At 56.8% G+C, this 15,506-nt stretch overlaps 1 protein-coding gene and 2 pseudogenes across 3 annotated transcripts; 2 read left to right on the top strand and 1 right to left on the bottom strand.

Moving 5' to 3' along the window:
* Positions 1-3,166: 3,166 nt before the first annotated feature.
* On the top strand, positions 3,167-4,985 carry LOC306646808 (Purkinje cell protein 2-like; annotated as a pseudogene). Its single transcript has 4 exons — positions 3,167-3,346; positions 3,915-4,030; positions 4,181-4,305; positions 4,846-4,985. The product of its transcript is annotated as a Purkinje cell protein 2-like (transcript).
* A 51-nt stretch (positions 4,986-5,036) lies between these two features.
* On the bottom strand, positions 5,037-6,520 carry LOC306646813 (protein PET100 homolog, mitochondrial-like; annotated as a pseudogene). Its single transcript, XR_013766910.1, has 4 exons — positions 6,403-6,520; positions 5,663-5,749; positions 5,481-5,512; positions 5,037-5,188 (listed from the first exon to the last, which is right to left on the bottom strand). The product of XR_013766910.1 is annotated as a protein PET100 homolog, mitochondrial-like (transcript).
* Positions 6,521-6,739: 219 nt separating this feature from the next.
* Positions 6,740-15,132, top strand: LOC306646811 (pre-mRNA-splicing factor SYF1-like; the record flags this gene model as incomplete). Its single annotated transcript, XM_079115541.1, is given in 24 exon segments — positions 6,740-6,790; positions 7,915-7,930; positions 7,933-8,062; positions 8,341-8,464; positions 8,725-8,728; positions 8,731-8,921; positions 9,349-9,388; positions 9,391-9,479; positions 9,566-9,730; positions 10,813-10,957; positions 11,309-11,460; positions 11,544-11,663; positions 11,802-11,928; positions 12,014-12,144; positions 12,222-12,230; positions 12,232-12,333; positions 13,404-13,566; positions 13,660-13,850; positions 14,003-14,125; positions 14,236-14,407; positions 14,628-14,757; positions 14,835-14,839; positions 14,842-14,943; positions 15,027-15,132. Coding segments are annotated over 24 exon segments (2,544 nt in total). The 3' UTR covers positions 15,089-15,132.
* Positions 15,133-15,506: the final 374 nt, after the last annotated feature.

The following is a 15,506-nucleotide window of genomic DNA, read 5'->3' as shown; positions in this document are numbered from 1 at the left end:
ATGCTGAGAGTTAGCAAATAGGATGGCATCAAATTAAAAAGCTTCTGCACAGCAAAGGAAACAAGTGTAAAGAGAGAGCACACAGAATGGGAGAAAAATCTTTGCTAGCTACTCTTCTGAAAGAGGATTAATATCTAGAACGTACAAAGAACTCAACACCAAAGCCCACAAATAACCAAACTAATAAATGAGCAAATGAATTAAACAGATACTTCTTGAAAGAATAAATATGACCAACAAATATATTTTTTAATGTTCAACATCATTAGCAATTAGGGAAATGCAAATCAAACTGCACTGAGATTTCCTCTTGCTCCACTCAGAATGGCAGTCATAAGAATACAAACTAATAAATGCTGGACAGGATGTGGAGAAAAAGGAACATTTTTGACACTGTTTCTGGGATTGTAAATTAGCAGAAACAGTATGGAAATCAGTATGGAGGTTCCTCAAAAGACTCAGCATAGAACCACCATATGACCCAGTTATATTACTCTTCAGTATTTATACTAAAGAATTAAAGTCAGGGCCGGGCACAGTGTGCACACCTATAATCCCAGTGGCTCAGGACGCTGAGGCAGGAGGATCATGAGTTCACAGCCAGTCTTAGCAACTTAGCAAGGTCTTGAGCAACTTGGCAAGATCCCATCTCAGAATAAAATATAAAAAGGGCTTGGGATGTGGCTCAGTGGTGAAGTGTCCCTGGGCTCAGTCCCTGATATATAAAAAACACACACACATAGACACACACAAAGTCAGCATACTATAGTGATACATGCATATGCATGTTTAGAGCAGCACAATTCACAATAGCCAAACTATGGAACCAGCCTAAAGGTCCATCCATTGACGAATGGATAAAGAAAAGGAGGTATATAAACACAATGGAGTTTTATTCTGACTAAAAAATGAAATTACAGCATTTGCAAGAAAACAGATGGAACCTGAGACCATTACTTTAAGCGAAATAAGCCAAACTCAGAAGGTCAAGGGCCCTATATGTTCTGTCCTATGTGGAAGCTAGAGGAGAAAAAGGAAAGTAGCAATCCTGCCCTAAGGGAAATAAACTAGCTACAGCAAGTACAGGAGTGAGTGGGGAGGTCTCAGGGGCTTCTCTGAGGGACTAACCTCTGAATGACATCTAGGAGCAGCCATTCATGTGGAGAAAGGGGAGGCATTGACAACTGCACCTGGAAGTGACAGTTCAGACCGTGACAGAAGCCAGTCTTCTCTAGGACAATGTCAGAATAACCCATTCTGGGTTGCCCAGATTGCGAGGTTTTCCAGGGCACAGGCCTTTCAATAATGAAAATGCTAGTCACAGGCAAACCAGGATGGTCGCCAGCCTAGGTGGGAGTTTAGGCCCTTCTTTTCCCTTTGACCCCCCCTTGTAGTGCTGGGGATCTAACCACGTGCAGGCGAGGCCAACACTCTACCTGTAAGCTTCCCCCCTGCACCTTCCCTCCATCTTCTTTAACAGCTCAATCTCAATAAGTAATTCCTATACCATGTGTTCCGCCCGCCTGCCGCGTACGTCAAAGCTGCCCCCAAGTCTGAGGGTTGAACTCAGGGCAGTTCTAATGCTGGGCTATATTCCCAGTCTTTTTTGAGATGCTGTCCCACTAAGTTGCCCAGGCTGGCTTCGAATTTGCAACCCCAAGGAGCTGGAGTTGCAGGTGCCTGGCTGTGTGTAGCTTTCAGCATTCAGGACTGTGCACCCATCAGTGTCCATTTTGACCATTTCCTTACCTCCAGGGTATCTGGATTTGCTTCTGAGAACAATGGAGGCCAAGGGAGGGTTTGGAACAGGGAAGAAAGGGACACCTCCTCCAGATCTTGGGGACAGGCAGCAGGTGCAAAAGTGGGAGCCAGAAGCACGTCCTCCACTGTACTTGATGGGGTGATCAGGGTCCTCCCGCATTATGGGTTGAATTGTGTCCCTACCACCAGCACACTCCCCAAAAGATGCTGAAGTTCTAATCCCCAGTGCCTCAGAATGTGACCTTATTTGGAAATAATCAGATTAATTAGTTATATGAGGTCACACAGAGGTGGGCCCCCCACTCCAATATGCCTGTTGTCCATATAAGACTGTCCTACAAAGACACACAGGGAGAAGACCCTGTGCCCACAGGCCGGCTGGAGTGCTGTAGTTACCGGCCAAGGAACAGCAAAGATGGTTGGCCTCCAGCAGAAGTGCAGCTAGGACAGACTCCGAAACTGGGCTGCAGAGGGATCATGGCCCAGCTGACACTCCAATTTCAGACTTCCATCCTCCAGAACTTTTAGACAGTAGGTGTTGCTTTATTCACCCAGTCTGTGGTACCTCCTTCCAGCAGTCCAGGGAATGTATGCACCCACCAAGGTGTGGAGCAGAACACCCTATCATTCGTGAGGACCTGGGCCTGGATGGGCGCTCCCAGGCACAGGTGGGAGAGTGGAGACAGTTAATTCTGAGAAACAACTTAAGCTGATTTCCAAAAGGCATCTTGTGAGAGGGGACAGGGCTCCTAGGACACTGAAAAAAAGTCAGTTGTTAAGGGAAGGGGGCAGGGACTTCCTCTCCTGTTCCCACATGAGACTGGGGTGATGGATCAGAGGCAGTTCAACTTGGATCTGGGTGGCAGGCGGACAGGAGAACCCAGATTTTGTCTTGAAGCCTGGGATGGGCAACCAAGCCTCAAGGACAGTGAGCACAGGGCAGGGTGGCCAGGATGGTCCTTCGGAACCACTGCCCAGGAGGCAGAGCTGGAGTTAGGCTGGCTGGTGGTGCCTGAGGAGGTTGTAGGGAAGCAGGGAAGGGGTCCTGGGCTCCAGTTTTCTCTTTGCTTCCCCTTGCAGATGGCAACTGCCCTTCTAGCAGGATGAGGCTACAGGTACTGTGAGGGAGCTAGCAGGCTGGCCAGGGTGGAGACAGACTGCACTGGGTACCACAGGTGGGCAGCAGGCCTCACCCTCCTTTGTTGGCCTGTTTTCTCCAAAACTGCTCTGGCCTTCTTCCACACTCCACCTGACAGCCCTTGGGACCTGGTCAGTAGTGCTGCTGGGTCTGGTGAGGTTCACACCCAGGCCGTCCTCCCTCCCACCCTTGTGCCAGGCCCAGCAATATTCTGGGCAAACAATTATCTGGATCATCTTATGGGGCTTAAGCTTGGGTGGGAGCAGATGGGGCATGAGCTGGGGATTTGGGACTGGAGAGGGTATCCACTCCCCCACATCCTGGCCGTTTAAAGGCCTTCCTGGCACAGGGGCTGGGACAAAGAGCAGAAAGTGGAGTCAGTGGAAGGACAATGATGGAACAGGAAGAGAAGGGAGAGGAGGGGGGGCTCAGACCCCCCCAAGCAAGGTAAGAGTACCCCACCCCTACCTCAGCTCCTCCAGCTCTCAGAGCCCCTAACTGACAGGACTAGTTAATTTGTAGGGCACCTAATTAGCAAGTGAGTCTCTGGGGTCCCCTGACCCATTTGTCACCACATGGAGGTGCTGATGGGCAGAAGGTTCATGTATTGGTCCCCAGCCCCAAGGCAGAGGGCAGGGATCCTGGTGCTGACCCCTAGGAGGTGGCAGGTGCTAGGACTTAGGGGTGGCCCCAGAGTCCCATTTTCCTTCTTTGCGTCCAGTCCCCAAGCCAACCTGTCAGGCCCCAATCTAGGACGGCAGGCAGGACGCTGTCACAGGCAGGCCTCTCCCTAGAGGCGGCACCACGTGAAGTGGTGCTGCTGGCTGGGGCCCCTGGGGCGGGGACAGGCACTGAGGAGACTCATGTCTCATTCAGAGCAGCTCTGCAGAGCAGACCGACAAGGACCATGGTAAGAGCTGAGGGAGACGGAGGGCAGGCTCAGGACGGGGCGGAGCCAGCCCACCAGGAGAGAAGCGGAGGAACCCTCAGTTAGACCAAGTGTGTCTGTCCCCAGGCGGGCTCACCAGACCAGGAGGGTTTCTTCAACCTGCTGAGCCACGTTCAGGGTGGTCGGATGGAGGAGCAGCGCTGTTCACTTCGGGCCGGACCGGGCCAGACCCCTGAGGAGCCGTGAGCCTGGGCATGGGGATGCTCCTGGTGGTGGGAATGGGCGGAAGTACAGGGGGCAGAGCAGCCTGGGGGGTGGCAGCACGGGGAGATGACTATGCTAAGTTCCTTTGGAATCTGTGTTCATGGCCACCATGTCTCTGCTCCATGCAGAGGGTGACCCTACACCCGAGATGGACAGTCTCATGGACATGCTGGAGAGCACCCAGGGCCGCCTAATGGATGATCAGCGTGCTGGACAGTCAGCACCTGCCTGGCTTCCAGCCCATTGGCCCAAGGTAGGTGATGTGCGGTCAGTGCTGATGAGACACCTACCAGACTACACTCTCTAACCTTGCTCCCCACCCATCTTGTCCATCATCTGCTGAGAATTCAGATAAGAAGACCAAGCCCCAGACAGCAGACCTGAGCGGAGCTCAAGGTCACACAAGGGCCATTTAGTGTCAGAGCTGTGGCTGGAGTTCATGGCTCTTGCCCCAACCCTGTCTGAGGGTTTTTGAGAAAGAAAGAGGGAGAGAACAGGCCCCCTTCCTGAGACAAGCTCCAGGGAGGAGGACACGAGGAGCTCACTCACACGAGCACATCCACACATTGCACTGTACCTACACACAGCCCAAGTTCTGACTGAGACGCCGGTGAGCCCCCACAGACCGCCCCTCACACGCAAACACCACCCTAAATGGCAGATAATGAAGGTAAATAGACAGAGGGGGCACTCACACAGGGGGAGGAAGAACATGGATTCCCACCTGTACTTCTCTCCAATGTTTGTGTTGACTCTGGTCTGTGTTGCCCTTGGTCCCTCCTTCTGGTGACAGTTTTCATCCACAGGACGGAGTGCAGAAACGAGCTGGGACCCTCAGCCTCAACCCCTGCTTGCCCATCAGGACCCCAGTGCTCTCAGCTTCCGCAGGAACAGCAGTCCCCAGCCCAAGACACAAGCACCCTAAGGGCCCAAACCTGTCCTGGGCCCCACGGGGCCCCTGAAAGCAGACAATAAAACACTTGCACAAGCAAACAAGGACTGAGTATGTGTTATTCATGGGTGGAGGGGTTGGGACTCAAGTGTTTGGAGGGCTCAGGAGCTCTGCTGTGCCGCGCGAAGGAGTTTCTCCTCCCGCTGCTTCCGTATCCTCTCTTGAATTCTTCAAGCTCTTGACGCTGGGGTGGGAAAGGGAAGGATGGGAAGGAAGGAGGGGGCACACGCCTAAGGACCTGGACCCTTTCCCACCACCCTGCTCCTGGCTTCAGAATTTAGTGTCTACACTGGGTGCCCCATGCCAATTATAGGGAGTCTAAGTGAGACCAACTTCATCCCTCAAGAAGGCAAAAAGAAACATACACCCTTCGGCTCTCAGTTCCCTACCCATGGTTACCCGCAAAACTTTCATTCAAAATGCATCATGGCTATGGGGACCAGACTCCTCTCTGCCTCTGATGGGAGGTTACTTACCTGGCCTCCTTCTCAGGTGGCCACAGCTCCCTCTGGGGACAAAGTCATAGCTGGAGGCACAAGCCAGGTGACTCCAGAATCTCACACCTAGGTCTGGTCCCCAGTAGGCTGGTGCCCCACCCCATACCCACCCCTTACCCACCCCCTTGAATGAGCAGGTGAATATTTTTTTCTATGCCCACCTTGCGCTGTATGACATAGTCCTCAAACCATTCAGCCTGATTGGAAATCCAGAACATAGCCACAGGGAAAGTGAGGTAGAGTGTCATCTGCAAAGGCAGCACGTGGATGAGCAGGGCCTGAGACCACCACCCAGGAAGACTGCAGAGCCTGGAGGGCAGACACCCTCTGGCAGAATCCAGGACCACCTCCTCATGGTCTGCCCCATGAGCCCCAGAACTCCCACTAAGGGTACAGAAACCTGACACCTTAAAGTCTGGCCCCCGTAATCCAGGAGGCTTTATTCCTGTGAGTCCTCTCTGAGTCTCCATCTCAAAGAAACACACACAGGTCCCAGCAGAACAAAAGCACCTACGACAAAAACAACTCCTTGAGACCTCGTTACTCCTCTAATCAGATGCCGGGAGCACCTCGAAGCCAGAAGGGCTTAATTTTCAAATCTACTTCCCTAAGTCTAGGAGTCCCCCTGTCAGAGGCTCCCACCATGAGCCCGAGGCTCCCCCAGGATCCCAACCTTTCCTTCACTAAGCCGCCTCCTCAGTTCAAACCCAGATGCTCCACTCCGACCCCCACAATCCAACTCCCTCTCCTCTTGAGTTTCCAACCGTCAAATCTCTCTCAAGTCTCCAGTGCGTTCTTCCAGGAGCGGCCCCCTCTTTGGAGTCCCCCCCTTTTTACAGCTTCGCCCCAGATCCAGGGAGAGCTCCCAACCAGTCACCTAACCTACTCCGGACTCACTGACCCGAAACACCTCCAGCTTCACCCCCATCTCGCTTCTGCAGGTCTACAAACCCACTTCCGCCCAAAGCTGACCCCGCAGTCGCTACACAGCAGCTTATTGGTGTTTCGTGAACCCCGCTGCTGAAGCTGATTGGCCGATCAGCCCAGGATGACGTAATGTTCGGGCGCCTCTCCCCGCTTCCGGTCGCTGGCGTAGTCTACCCGGAAGTCAACAACGCGAGCCGCACGGTCGAGGAGGGTACAGCCAATTGCAAACGAGTTTGGCTCGGAGAGGCGGGCCTTCAGTCGGAGACGTCATTAAGCGCGCGACCCCCGCCCTTACCTGGAGAGCCGGAAAAATGGTGGTGATGGCGCGCGTCTCGCGGCCCGAGCGGCCGGACCTTGTCTTTGTGAGTCCAAGACTGGACCCGGGTGGCCCGCGGAGCGCATCGGGGCCTAGATGCCACGGGGGATGGGGACTGGGATGCCCGAGGAATTTAGTCCTACACTGTGCCTATCCAAGGACTGGCCTAAGTAAAGAGCTGCTGCCGAGGTTGAGGGACAGGAGTCTCGGGCTGGGGGCGGAAATGGGGGTGCGCCAAGAATTGGAGAGAAGGGAATCGCATAGCTGGATTTTGACGCTTAAAGAACGGTGTTTTGGAATAAAGGCACGGTGGCCAGGTTAGCTCTGGATTGTGGGCAAGGGCTTGCGTTCGGCCCGAAACGTTCGTATGTCTGGTTCAAAGCGTATGGTTTCTGGGGTAAAGACCTGTTGTGGGGACTGCAAGAACCCTGGAGTTTGAAGAAGGACTTGGTGATATGGATCCTGTCAGGCGACGGCAGTAAGATGCTAAATAGCCAAAGGTTTGGTGTCTGGAGTAGAGGCTAGCATTTTCACCAGATTCTTGGCATCCAGAGTTAAGGGCTTCACATCTGGTCCATAACTCTCTTTCAGAAGTAAAGGCCTAAATTCCAAACTTTGGGGCAGAGTTGAGCTATATTATTGGCTGGTGGGATCTTAGGAGTTAGGCAGTTTGGTTTCTGGTCCTTAGAATCCTGGTCACTGAGGAAAAGATCTAGTCACCTTGCCTGGAACAAAGATTGATAGTTTGTGGCAGTGGGAAGCAAAGACCTGTTGTCTGTTAAAGAGGTGTTGTGAGGAGGTAAGGGGGAGACCTGGCATTGGACCAGGGCCCTGGTGTGTAAGGAACCTGGTGATATGGCCCCAGCAAAGTGGGTGGTGGGATTTGGAGGGCAAGACCTGATGTCCAGCTAATGGTCTCATTATCTGGCTTGGAACTCTAATGACTGAGAAGTCAGACTAACTGGGTCAGATCATTGAGCAGTAGAATTCTGAAGGGCAAAGATTTGAACCAACATCCTGGTGTCTGGACATCTGGTGACCCAGATTGACAGTGGGCAGTGAATCTGGGATCTGAGTTTAAATTGGAGATTGGGCATGGACCCAGTGGTGGATGCTGCCGCCTCAGACTCTGAGGGCAGGTCTCTTTTCTCCCTTCCCTGGCCCTGGCAGGAGGAAGAGGACCTTCCCTAGAGGAGGAAATCATGCGTAACCAGTTCTCAGTCAAATGCTGGCTCCGCTACATAGAGTTCAAACAGGGGGCCCCAAAGCCCAGACTCAACCAACTATATGAGCGGGCACTCAAGCTGCTGCCCTGCAGGTGGGCATACCTCTGACTGTCCTTCCACTAGCTCCCATCCCACCTTGTCCCTTCACAATGGAACTGACAAATAGGTCCCAGGTGATTGCTGTGTTCTGTCACTGGGTGTGCAACCCCTGATAAGTCACAGCACTTCCCTGATGTCCCAGTCCTTCCCTCTCTTCCTGAGATTTGTCACCCTTCCTCAGTTCCTTTCTTCCCACAGTTGCCTCTTGGGATGGGAGGAAAGGTTCTGCAAGTCTATGCCCATTAGTGTATGTCCCTTCCTAATTTCCCAGCTACAAACTCTGGTACCGCTACCTAAAGGCACGTCGGGCACAGGTGAAGCATCGCTGTGTGACTGACCCTGTTTATGAAGATGTCAACAACTGCCACGAGAGAGCCTTTGTGTTCATGCACAAGGTGGGGAGCTGGGAAAAGTGGGGCTCAGACTCCACAGAGGTGGGCAAAGCAGGGGGGCTGAGCTCAGTATGGAAGGGGTGGAGGACTGGGGTCCTATTACCTCTGCATGAGACATTGGGACAGAGTCGTTCCTGGGACTGAGAGTTCTGAGCTCTGCCACATTTATGTCCCAGGTGTGACTGGGCCTCTGACCTCTGGCATCTTTGGCCAGGCCATGGACCCCACAGCTCAGACCTGACTATCTCTTCCCACACTTCCAGATGCCCGTCTGTGGCTAGATTATTGCCAGTTCCTAATGGACCAGGGACGTGTCACACACACCCGCCGCACCTTTGACCGTGCCCTCCGGGCACTGCCTATCACCCAGCACTCTCGTATTTGGCCCCTGTACCTGCGCTTCCTGCGTTCCCACCCACTGCCTGAGACAGCTGTGCGAGGATACCGGCGCTTCCTCAAGGTGAGCCTATCAGGCAGTCCAGTTGCGCTGGTTGGAGTTCACACGCTGGTTTGGTGGGACACACTGCATGCAGATGTCATCCAACAGACAGGATGTGGGGAGGAGTCTCCTGGAGGCACCTAGATTTTCTGATTCTTCATTTTCCAAATAATTTGCTAGCACCTACTCCACATTAGACATAGGGACAGATGCGGGGAACAGTGTAAATAAGATGGTTGCCAAGTCCTGGACTGGGTTTGGACCAGTGGGATCAAGTTGGGACTGAGATTGGAATTGTGGGCCCAGGCTGACCACTGTGGGGCTGAGCCAACAGGGCAGGCTTCTGACCAGGACAATGGAGGGTGGGTGGCAGGAGGCCTAGAGGCAGTGAATCAGGGGAGGTGTGACCCTGGGGCCACTGACTCCAGCGAGGTTGGTGGGTCCCCAGCTGAGTCCAGAGAGTGCTGAGGAGTACATCGAGTACCTCAAGTCGACCGGCTGGATGAGGCTGCACAGCGCCTGGCCACTGTGGTGAATGACGAGCGCTTTGTGTCCAAGGCTGGCAAGTCCAATTACCAGGTGGGCCTGCAGGGAGATGGGGACCAGGCAGGAGGGCTCCTCCCTCTGAGACCAAGGCTAAGACCCCCACGCCCTGCACCCTGCAGCTGTGGCACGAGCTGTGCGACCTCATCTCGCAGAATCCAGACAAGGTGCAGTCCCTCAACGTGGACGCCATCATCCGCGGCGGCCTCACCCGTTTCACTGACCAGCTGGGCAAGCTGTGGTGCTCACTGGCTGACTACTACATCCGCAGTGGCCACTTCGAGAAGGTGCTTGGGCCCCTTAGCCTTGAGTGTCGGGCAGGTCTTCCTCTAACACTTGGGGGACATTCAGGAACATTGGGCATGGTAGAACACAGATGTAGACATGCTGTTGGTGACGTGTGTGTCTGTACACACACACAAGCACACATGCACACGATTTGCCATCTGACAGGACAGGCCGAATCCCTGCAGCTGAACACACCTTGGACCCAGCACATGTGGGTTCAGGATCTGGCTTCTGGCTGTGTGGCCGTGGTCTTGCCAAGCCTGGCTGTCCCTACCTGACTTCCCTTGCCTGGGAGGAGTTGTCTCTGAGGTGCCTGCAGAGCACCGAGCAGGTGCCTGATGTGAGGGTCGATCCCTCAGGGACTGGTGTGACTGGCTGTCCTTGTCATCCTGCTCTCATTGGGAGTGGAGTGGCAAGCTTGGGACAGGGGAGTGGGTGGAGCTTCGGAATCCCCAGAGGGCTGGCTGGGACTCCTGAGGCCTGAGGAAAGGTGGGTGCAGGGCTGGAGTGAGTGAGTGGGAGGAGCAGAAGTGGGGGCCGTGCAGGACTGGGAAGGGGGTCAGGGGCCTCACAGGCAGGTGGGAATCTTGCAGTGCCCCTTCCAGAAGAGGCCAGCAAGGCAGTAGGCAGAACCAGGCAGGAACAGGGGTGGAGAGATGGAGCCATGAGGCGGGAGAACAGGAGGTGGAGAAGGGGTCAGGCAGGCATGAGGGGTGCTTCAGAGCAAAAATGGAGCCCTCTGTGACAAGCGAGGCTGCAGTTCCTTGGGAGGACATGGAGACTTGGCATGGTGTGGGCTTATTGGGTTCAAAATGCTTTATGCAGGTGTCTCAGTCGAGCCTCAAGGTCCCTTTGCATACGACTGTCACTCAGATTACTGGGGATGCCCTGCGGCTCCCAGGATCAGTGTGGCCTCCCAGGGCAGGGAGGGATGGGAAGTGCTCCACGCCACCACTTGGAGCCCGCAGGTGCTGGGGCACCTGGAAAGGCTCGCGGGATCCCAGCGAGGGCCCTGTACGGCGGGCGGGCTCACGGGCCTCTCCCCTGCCGGCACTTCCCCATCACTGCTCCCATCCCACAGGCCCGAGATGTGTACGAGGAGGCCATCCGCACTGTGATGACCGTGCGGGACTTCACACAAGTATTCGACAGCTACGCCCAGTTTGAGGAAAGCATGATTGCCGCCAAGATGGAGACTGCCTCAGAGCTAGGGCGCGAAGAAGAGGGTGAGCCCTGCGGCAGCCATCGCTGAGGGGTGCTGAGGATGGGTGGACCTGGAGCGTGGGGTAGAGGGCAGTCCTGAGTGACCAGAGCAGGCAGCGGGCAAGTCCTATGTGGGGACAGCCTCAGAAGGCTCAGCCTGGGGCCTGCAGGGAGCAGGGATGGTGTTGGGGTCCTGGAGCAGCCAGGGCTGGAATCACTCAAGGCTCGGGCCAGAGCAAGGCAGAGCAAGAGAGCTGGAGGACAGGTGCGGGGAGGAGGGGCTTCCCAAGGGGCTGCGGCTGGGCGGGGCCAGGAGGCCGACCAAGGCCCGCAGCCCCCTCCCTGGCACTTGTGAACACCTCTGTGGCTCCCAGATGACGTGGACCTAGAGCTGCGCCTGGCTCGCTTTGAGCAACTCATCAGCCGGCGGCCCCTGCTCCTCAACAGCGTCCTGCTGCGCCAGAACCCACACCACGTCCATGAGTGGCACAAGCGCGTGGCCCTGCACCAGGGCCGCCCTCGGGAGGTACGTGCTGGCCCCCAGGGCCCAGCCTGCCCCCTCGACCTGCGGGGCCCGCCCTAGCAGCCTGGTTGACTCTCTTACCCCAGATCATCAACACCTACACGGAAGCCGTGCAGACAGTGGACCCCTTCAAGGCCACAGGCAAGCCCCACACGCTGTGGGTCGCGTTCGCCAAGTTCTATGAAGACAACGGGCAGCTGGACGACGTAAGTGCCGTGCCGGGGTGCACGTGTGAGCGCGAGCGTGTGTGAGCCCCGCTGCAGGTGTGCGTGCGCTGGCACATGCACTCGCAGTGGGGTGGCAACACTGCAGAGTCCCCGCCTTCCTCTGCCCATCCCTGACAGGCCCGTGTCATGGAGAAGGCCACCAAGGTGAACTTCAAGCAGGTGGACGACCTGGCGAGTGTGTGGTGCCAGTGTGGGGAGCTGGAGCTCCGGCACGAGAACTACGACGAGGCCCTGCGGCTGCTGGGTGAGCAGAGCCCCAGCCTGGGGGCAGTGGTGCGGCGGGGGGACAGGCCCTGAGTGCCCCTCCCCTGCTGTTGCCTCCCCTGCAGAAGGCAACTGCGCTGCCGCACGCAGGGCTGAGTACTTTGACGGCTCGGAGCCCGTGCAGAACCGCGTGTACAAGTCCCTGAAGGTGTGGTCAATGCTGGCTGACCTGGAGGAGAGCCTGGGCACCTTCCAGGTGCGCTGCCGCCGTGGGGAGGGGGTGGGGGCTGTGCTCAGCCTGGAGCATGCCCTGACCAGTCCCTGTCCCCACAGTCCACCAAGGCTGTACGACCGCATCCTGGACCTGCGCATCGCCACGCCGCAGATTGTCATCAACTACGCCATGTTCCTGGAGGAGCACAAGTACTTTGAGGAGAGCTTCAAGGTGAGGCGTGTGGACCTGGAGGCCCAGACTGGTCACGACTGGGGTGTGGGGCATGGTGCGTGTGCTCAGCTGCTGCTGCCATGACAGAATGCCCCAGTGTAGGGGACTCAGGACAACAACTTCACTCTCTCTCTCAAGGTGCAGGAGGCTGGAATCCACATGAGTGTGCAGGCAGGGTAGGTGCCCTCTGAGGCCTCTGGCCTCAGCTTGCAGGTGCCATCTCCCTGGGCCTCATGCCTCATCCCTCTGCGTGCCTTTGTGTCTGATTGCTTCTGGGTTTTGGTGCTGGTCATTGATCTCAGGAGCACTTTACCACTGAGCTACACCCCCAGCCCTTTATTAATTTTCACGTTTTTGAGACAAGGTCTTGCTGAGTTGCTGACTGTCATCAAACTTGTGGTCCTTCTGCCTCCGCCTCCTGAGTAGCTGGCATTACAGATGTGCCCCTGTAAGCCCAGCCTGCTCTCCTTTTGCAAGAGCAGTCCACAGTAGATGAGGCCACTCTTAACAGCTCATTTTAACTCAGTGGCCTCGTCTTCAAATAGGCTGTGTTCTGAGGCGCTGGGTGTTAGAACTTCAGCGTATGAACGTGGGAGGCCACGTGGTTCAGCCTCTCACAGCCTCCACGTACATGGGGAAGATGTTGATAGCACATGACTGTCCTTCTTTGCTCGGGGACAGGTTGTAGGTGGTGGGGTTTTTACATGTGGGGTTTTTTCACTGCCGAGGTGGTTGTGAAGCCTGTGTGCAGATACACAGATGCGGAGCGCGTGTGCCCCCAACCCCTCAGCTCAGCACCCTGGGCGCCAGTGTCTGCAGAGGGGGGGAGCCACCTCCATGCACCCGGAATGTCACCAGAGGTGACAGACACCATGTTAGTGAGACCCGTCACACCTCTCTCCTCAGACCCCTGCAGTGTGTTGAGGGAGACAGGCAGTGTATGTGGGGTGGATGGGAAGTGGCCTGTTTGCTGAGCCTGAGGGAGACATGGCAGCCTCCTCCCGGGCACCACCTGAGGGTGACAGAGTGGTCAACCCCTGTGTGCTCACACACTTGCTCCCCCGGGACAGGCCTACGAGCGTGGCATCTCCCTATTCAAGTGGCCGAATGTGTCCGACATCTGGAGCACCTACTTGACCAAATTCATCGCCCGCTATGGAGGCCGCAAGCTGGAGCGGGCACGGGACCTCTTTGAGCAGGCACTGGATGGCTGCCCGCCCAAATACGCCAAGAGTGAGGAGGCCGTGGACTCCCTAGGACCTGGGGATGGGCACGGCAGCCTGGGCCACTGTCCTGTGACCAGTCCTCTCTCCTCCCATTGTGCAGCCCTGTACCTACTGTATGCGCAGCTGGAAGAGGAGTGGGGCCTGGCGCGGCATGCCATGGCTGTGTACGACCGTGCCACCAGGGCCGTAGAGCCTGCCCAGCAGTATGACATGTTCAACATCTACATCAAGCGGGCTGCTGAGATCTATGGTGTCACCCACACCCGCGGCATCTACCAGAAGGCCATTGAGGTACCTGCCACCAGGGGTCCCTGAGTGGATGAGGGGCACCTGGCAGGCAGGAGGATCCTGCACGTGGGCTGGGAGGAGGCATTCTGGAAGACCAGGGATGGTGACCAAGCTCCCTCCACCTCACACCTGCCTGCTGGATTGCTGGCACCCAGGTGCTGTCCGACGAGCATGCCCGGGAGATGTGCCTGCGGTTTGCAGACATGGAATGCAAGCTCGGGGAGATCGACCGCGCCAGGGCCATTTACAGCTTCTGCTCCCAGATATGTGACCCCCGGGTAGGTCTGGAGCCAGCCAGGATGGAGGGACGGGCCCTGAGGAGGCGCGCCCAGCAGCCAGCTCACACACATGCACCCCCACCCCCCGTCCGCCCTCCCTGCCCCCGCAGACCACTGGGGCGTTCTGGCAAACATGGAAGGAGTTTGAAGTTCGGCACGGCAACGAGGACACCATCAGGGAGATGCTGCGGATCCGTCGCAGCGTGCAGGCCACGTACAACACGCAGGTCAACTTCATGGCCTCACAGATGCTTAAGGTGTCGGGCAGTGCCACAGGCACCGGTAAGCAGCTGCCAGCCACTCCCCTGCTGTGGCCAGGCTGCACAGGTCTCAGCGCTCCCCGTCTCAGTGTCCACTGTCAAGCCGTGACCTCCTATGTCTGGGGGCACTGGGGACCCAACTTGGCCTCCCCACCTCTGTTGGGAATTCCTTGGGGACCTTGGGGGTGTGCAACACGCCCAAGAGAGGGCCTGTCCAGCGTCTGAACTCCCTCTCTCCGCAGTGTCCGATCTGGCTCCAGGGCAGAGCGGCATGGATGACATGAAGCTGCTGGAGCAGCGGGCAGAGCAGCTGGCAGCCGAGGCCGAGCGGGACCAGCCCCCACGGGCCCAGAGCAAGATCCTCTTTGTGAGGTGAGGACTGGGGCGGGAGGAGGGAGGCACAGGCAAGGCTGGCAAGAAGCCCCCTGCTGAAACAGCATGCCCCCCAGGAGTGACGCTCCCGGGAGGAGCTGGCAGAGCTGGCTCAGCAGGCCAACCCCGAGGAGATCCAGCTGGGTGAAGATGAGGACGAGGACGAGATGGACTTGGAGCCCAACGGTCGGTGACCACCCGAGTAGTGGGGAGGCTAGGGGCAGGAACCCCTCCAGCGGGTAACCACCTCCCTACCTTCCTTCCCACAGAGGTTCGGCTGGAGCAGCAGAGCGTTCCAGCTGCTGTGTTTGGGAGCCTGAAGGAAGACTGAGCCCCTCCCCCAAACCCCCCATAATACAGCCCTTTTTTACTTCATGGCCTGTGCCTCCTTCTTGCCACCAGGTGCTCCAGGGGTTGCCAGTTCAGGAGCGCCCTGCCCCTGGGCCCTGATTGGCTGGTGTGGGAGGTGGGGCAGCCCAGCCCGGGCCAGGCGCACACCCTGCCCTCACCCTGCAGAGCCAGTTCTGCACGCTGGGCTGCGTGGCCAGTCCCTCTACCACCTGAGGCCTTGAATCAGAAGCTCCTGGCCCAGAAGCTCCTGGAGCCCAGAGCCTGGGAGCACCTGACCCCCAGCTGCCCAGGTCTCACTAACCCCTGCCCACCTGGACAGTTCTGGGGCTCTGCTCCACCATCCCTGAACTGTGGGGTGGGATCAGGCAGGCTGCAGCCCATCTCTGCAGACTTATTAG

Source organism: Sciurus vulgaris, assembly GCF_902686455.1.
Source record: "Sciurus vulgaris genome assembly, chromosome: 16".
Lineage (NCBI taxonomy): Eukaryota > Metazoa > Chordata > Mammalia > Rodentia > Sciuridae > Sciurus > Sciurus vulgaris.
The sequence above is the reverse complement of the archived record's forward strand: the minus strand, read 5'-3'. Positions and strand labels throughout refer to the sequence as shown.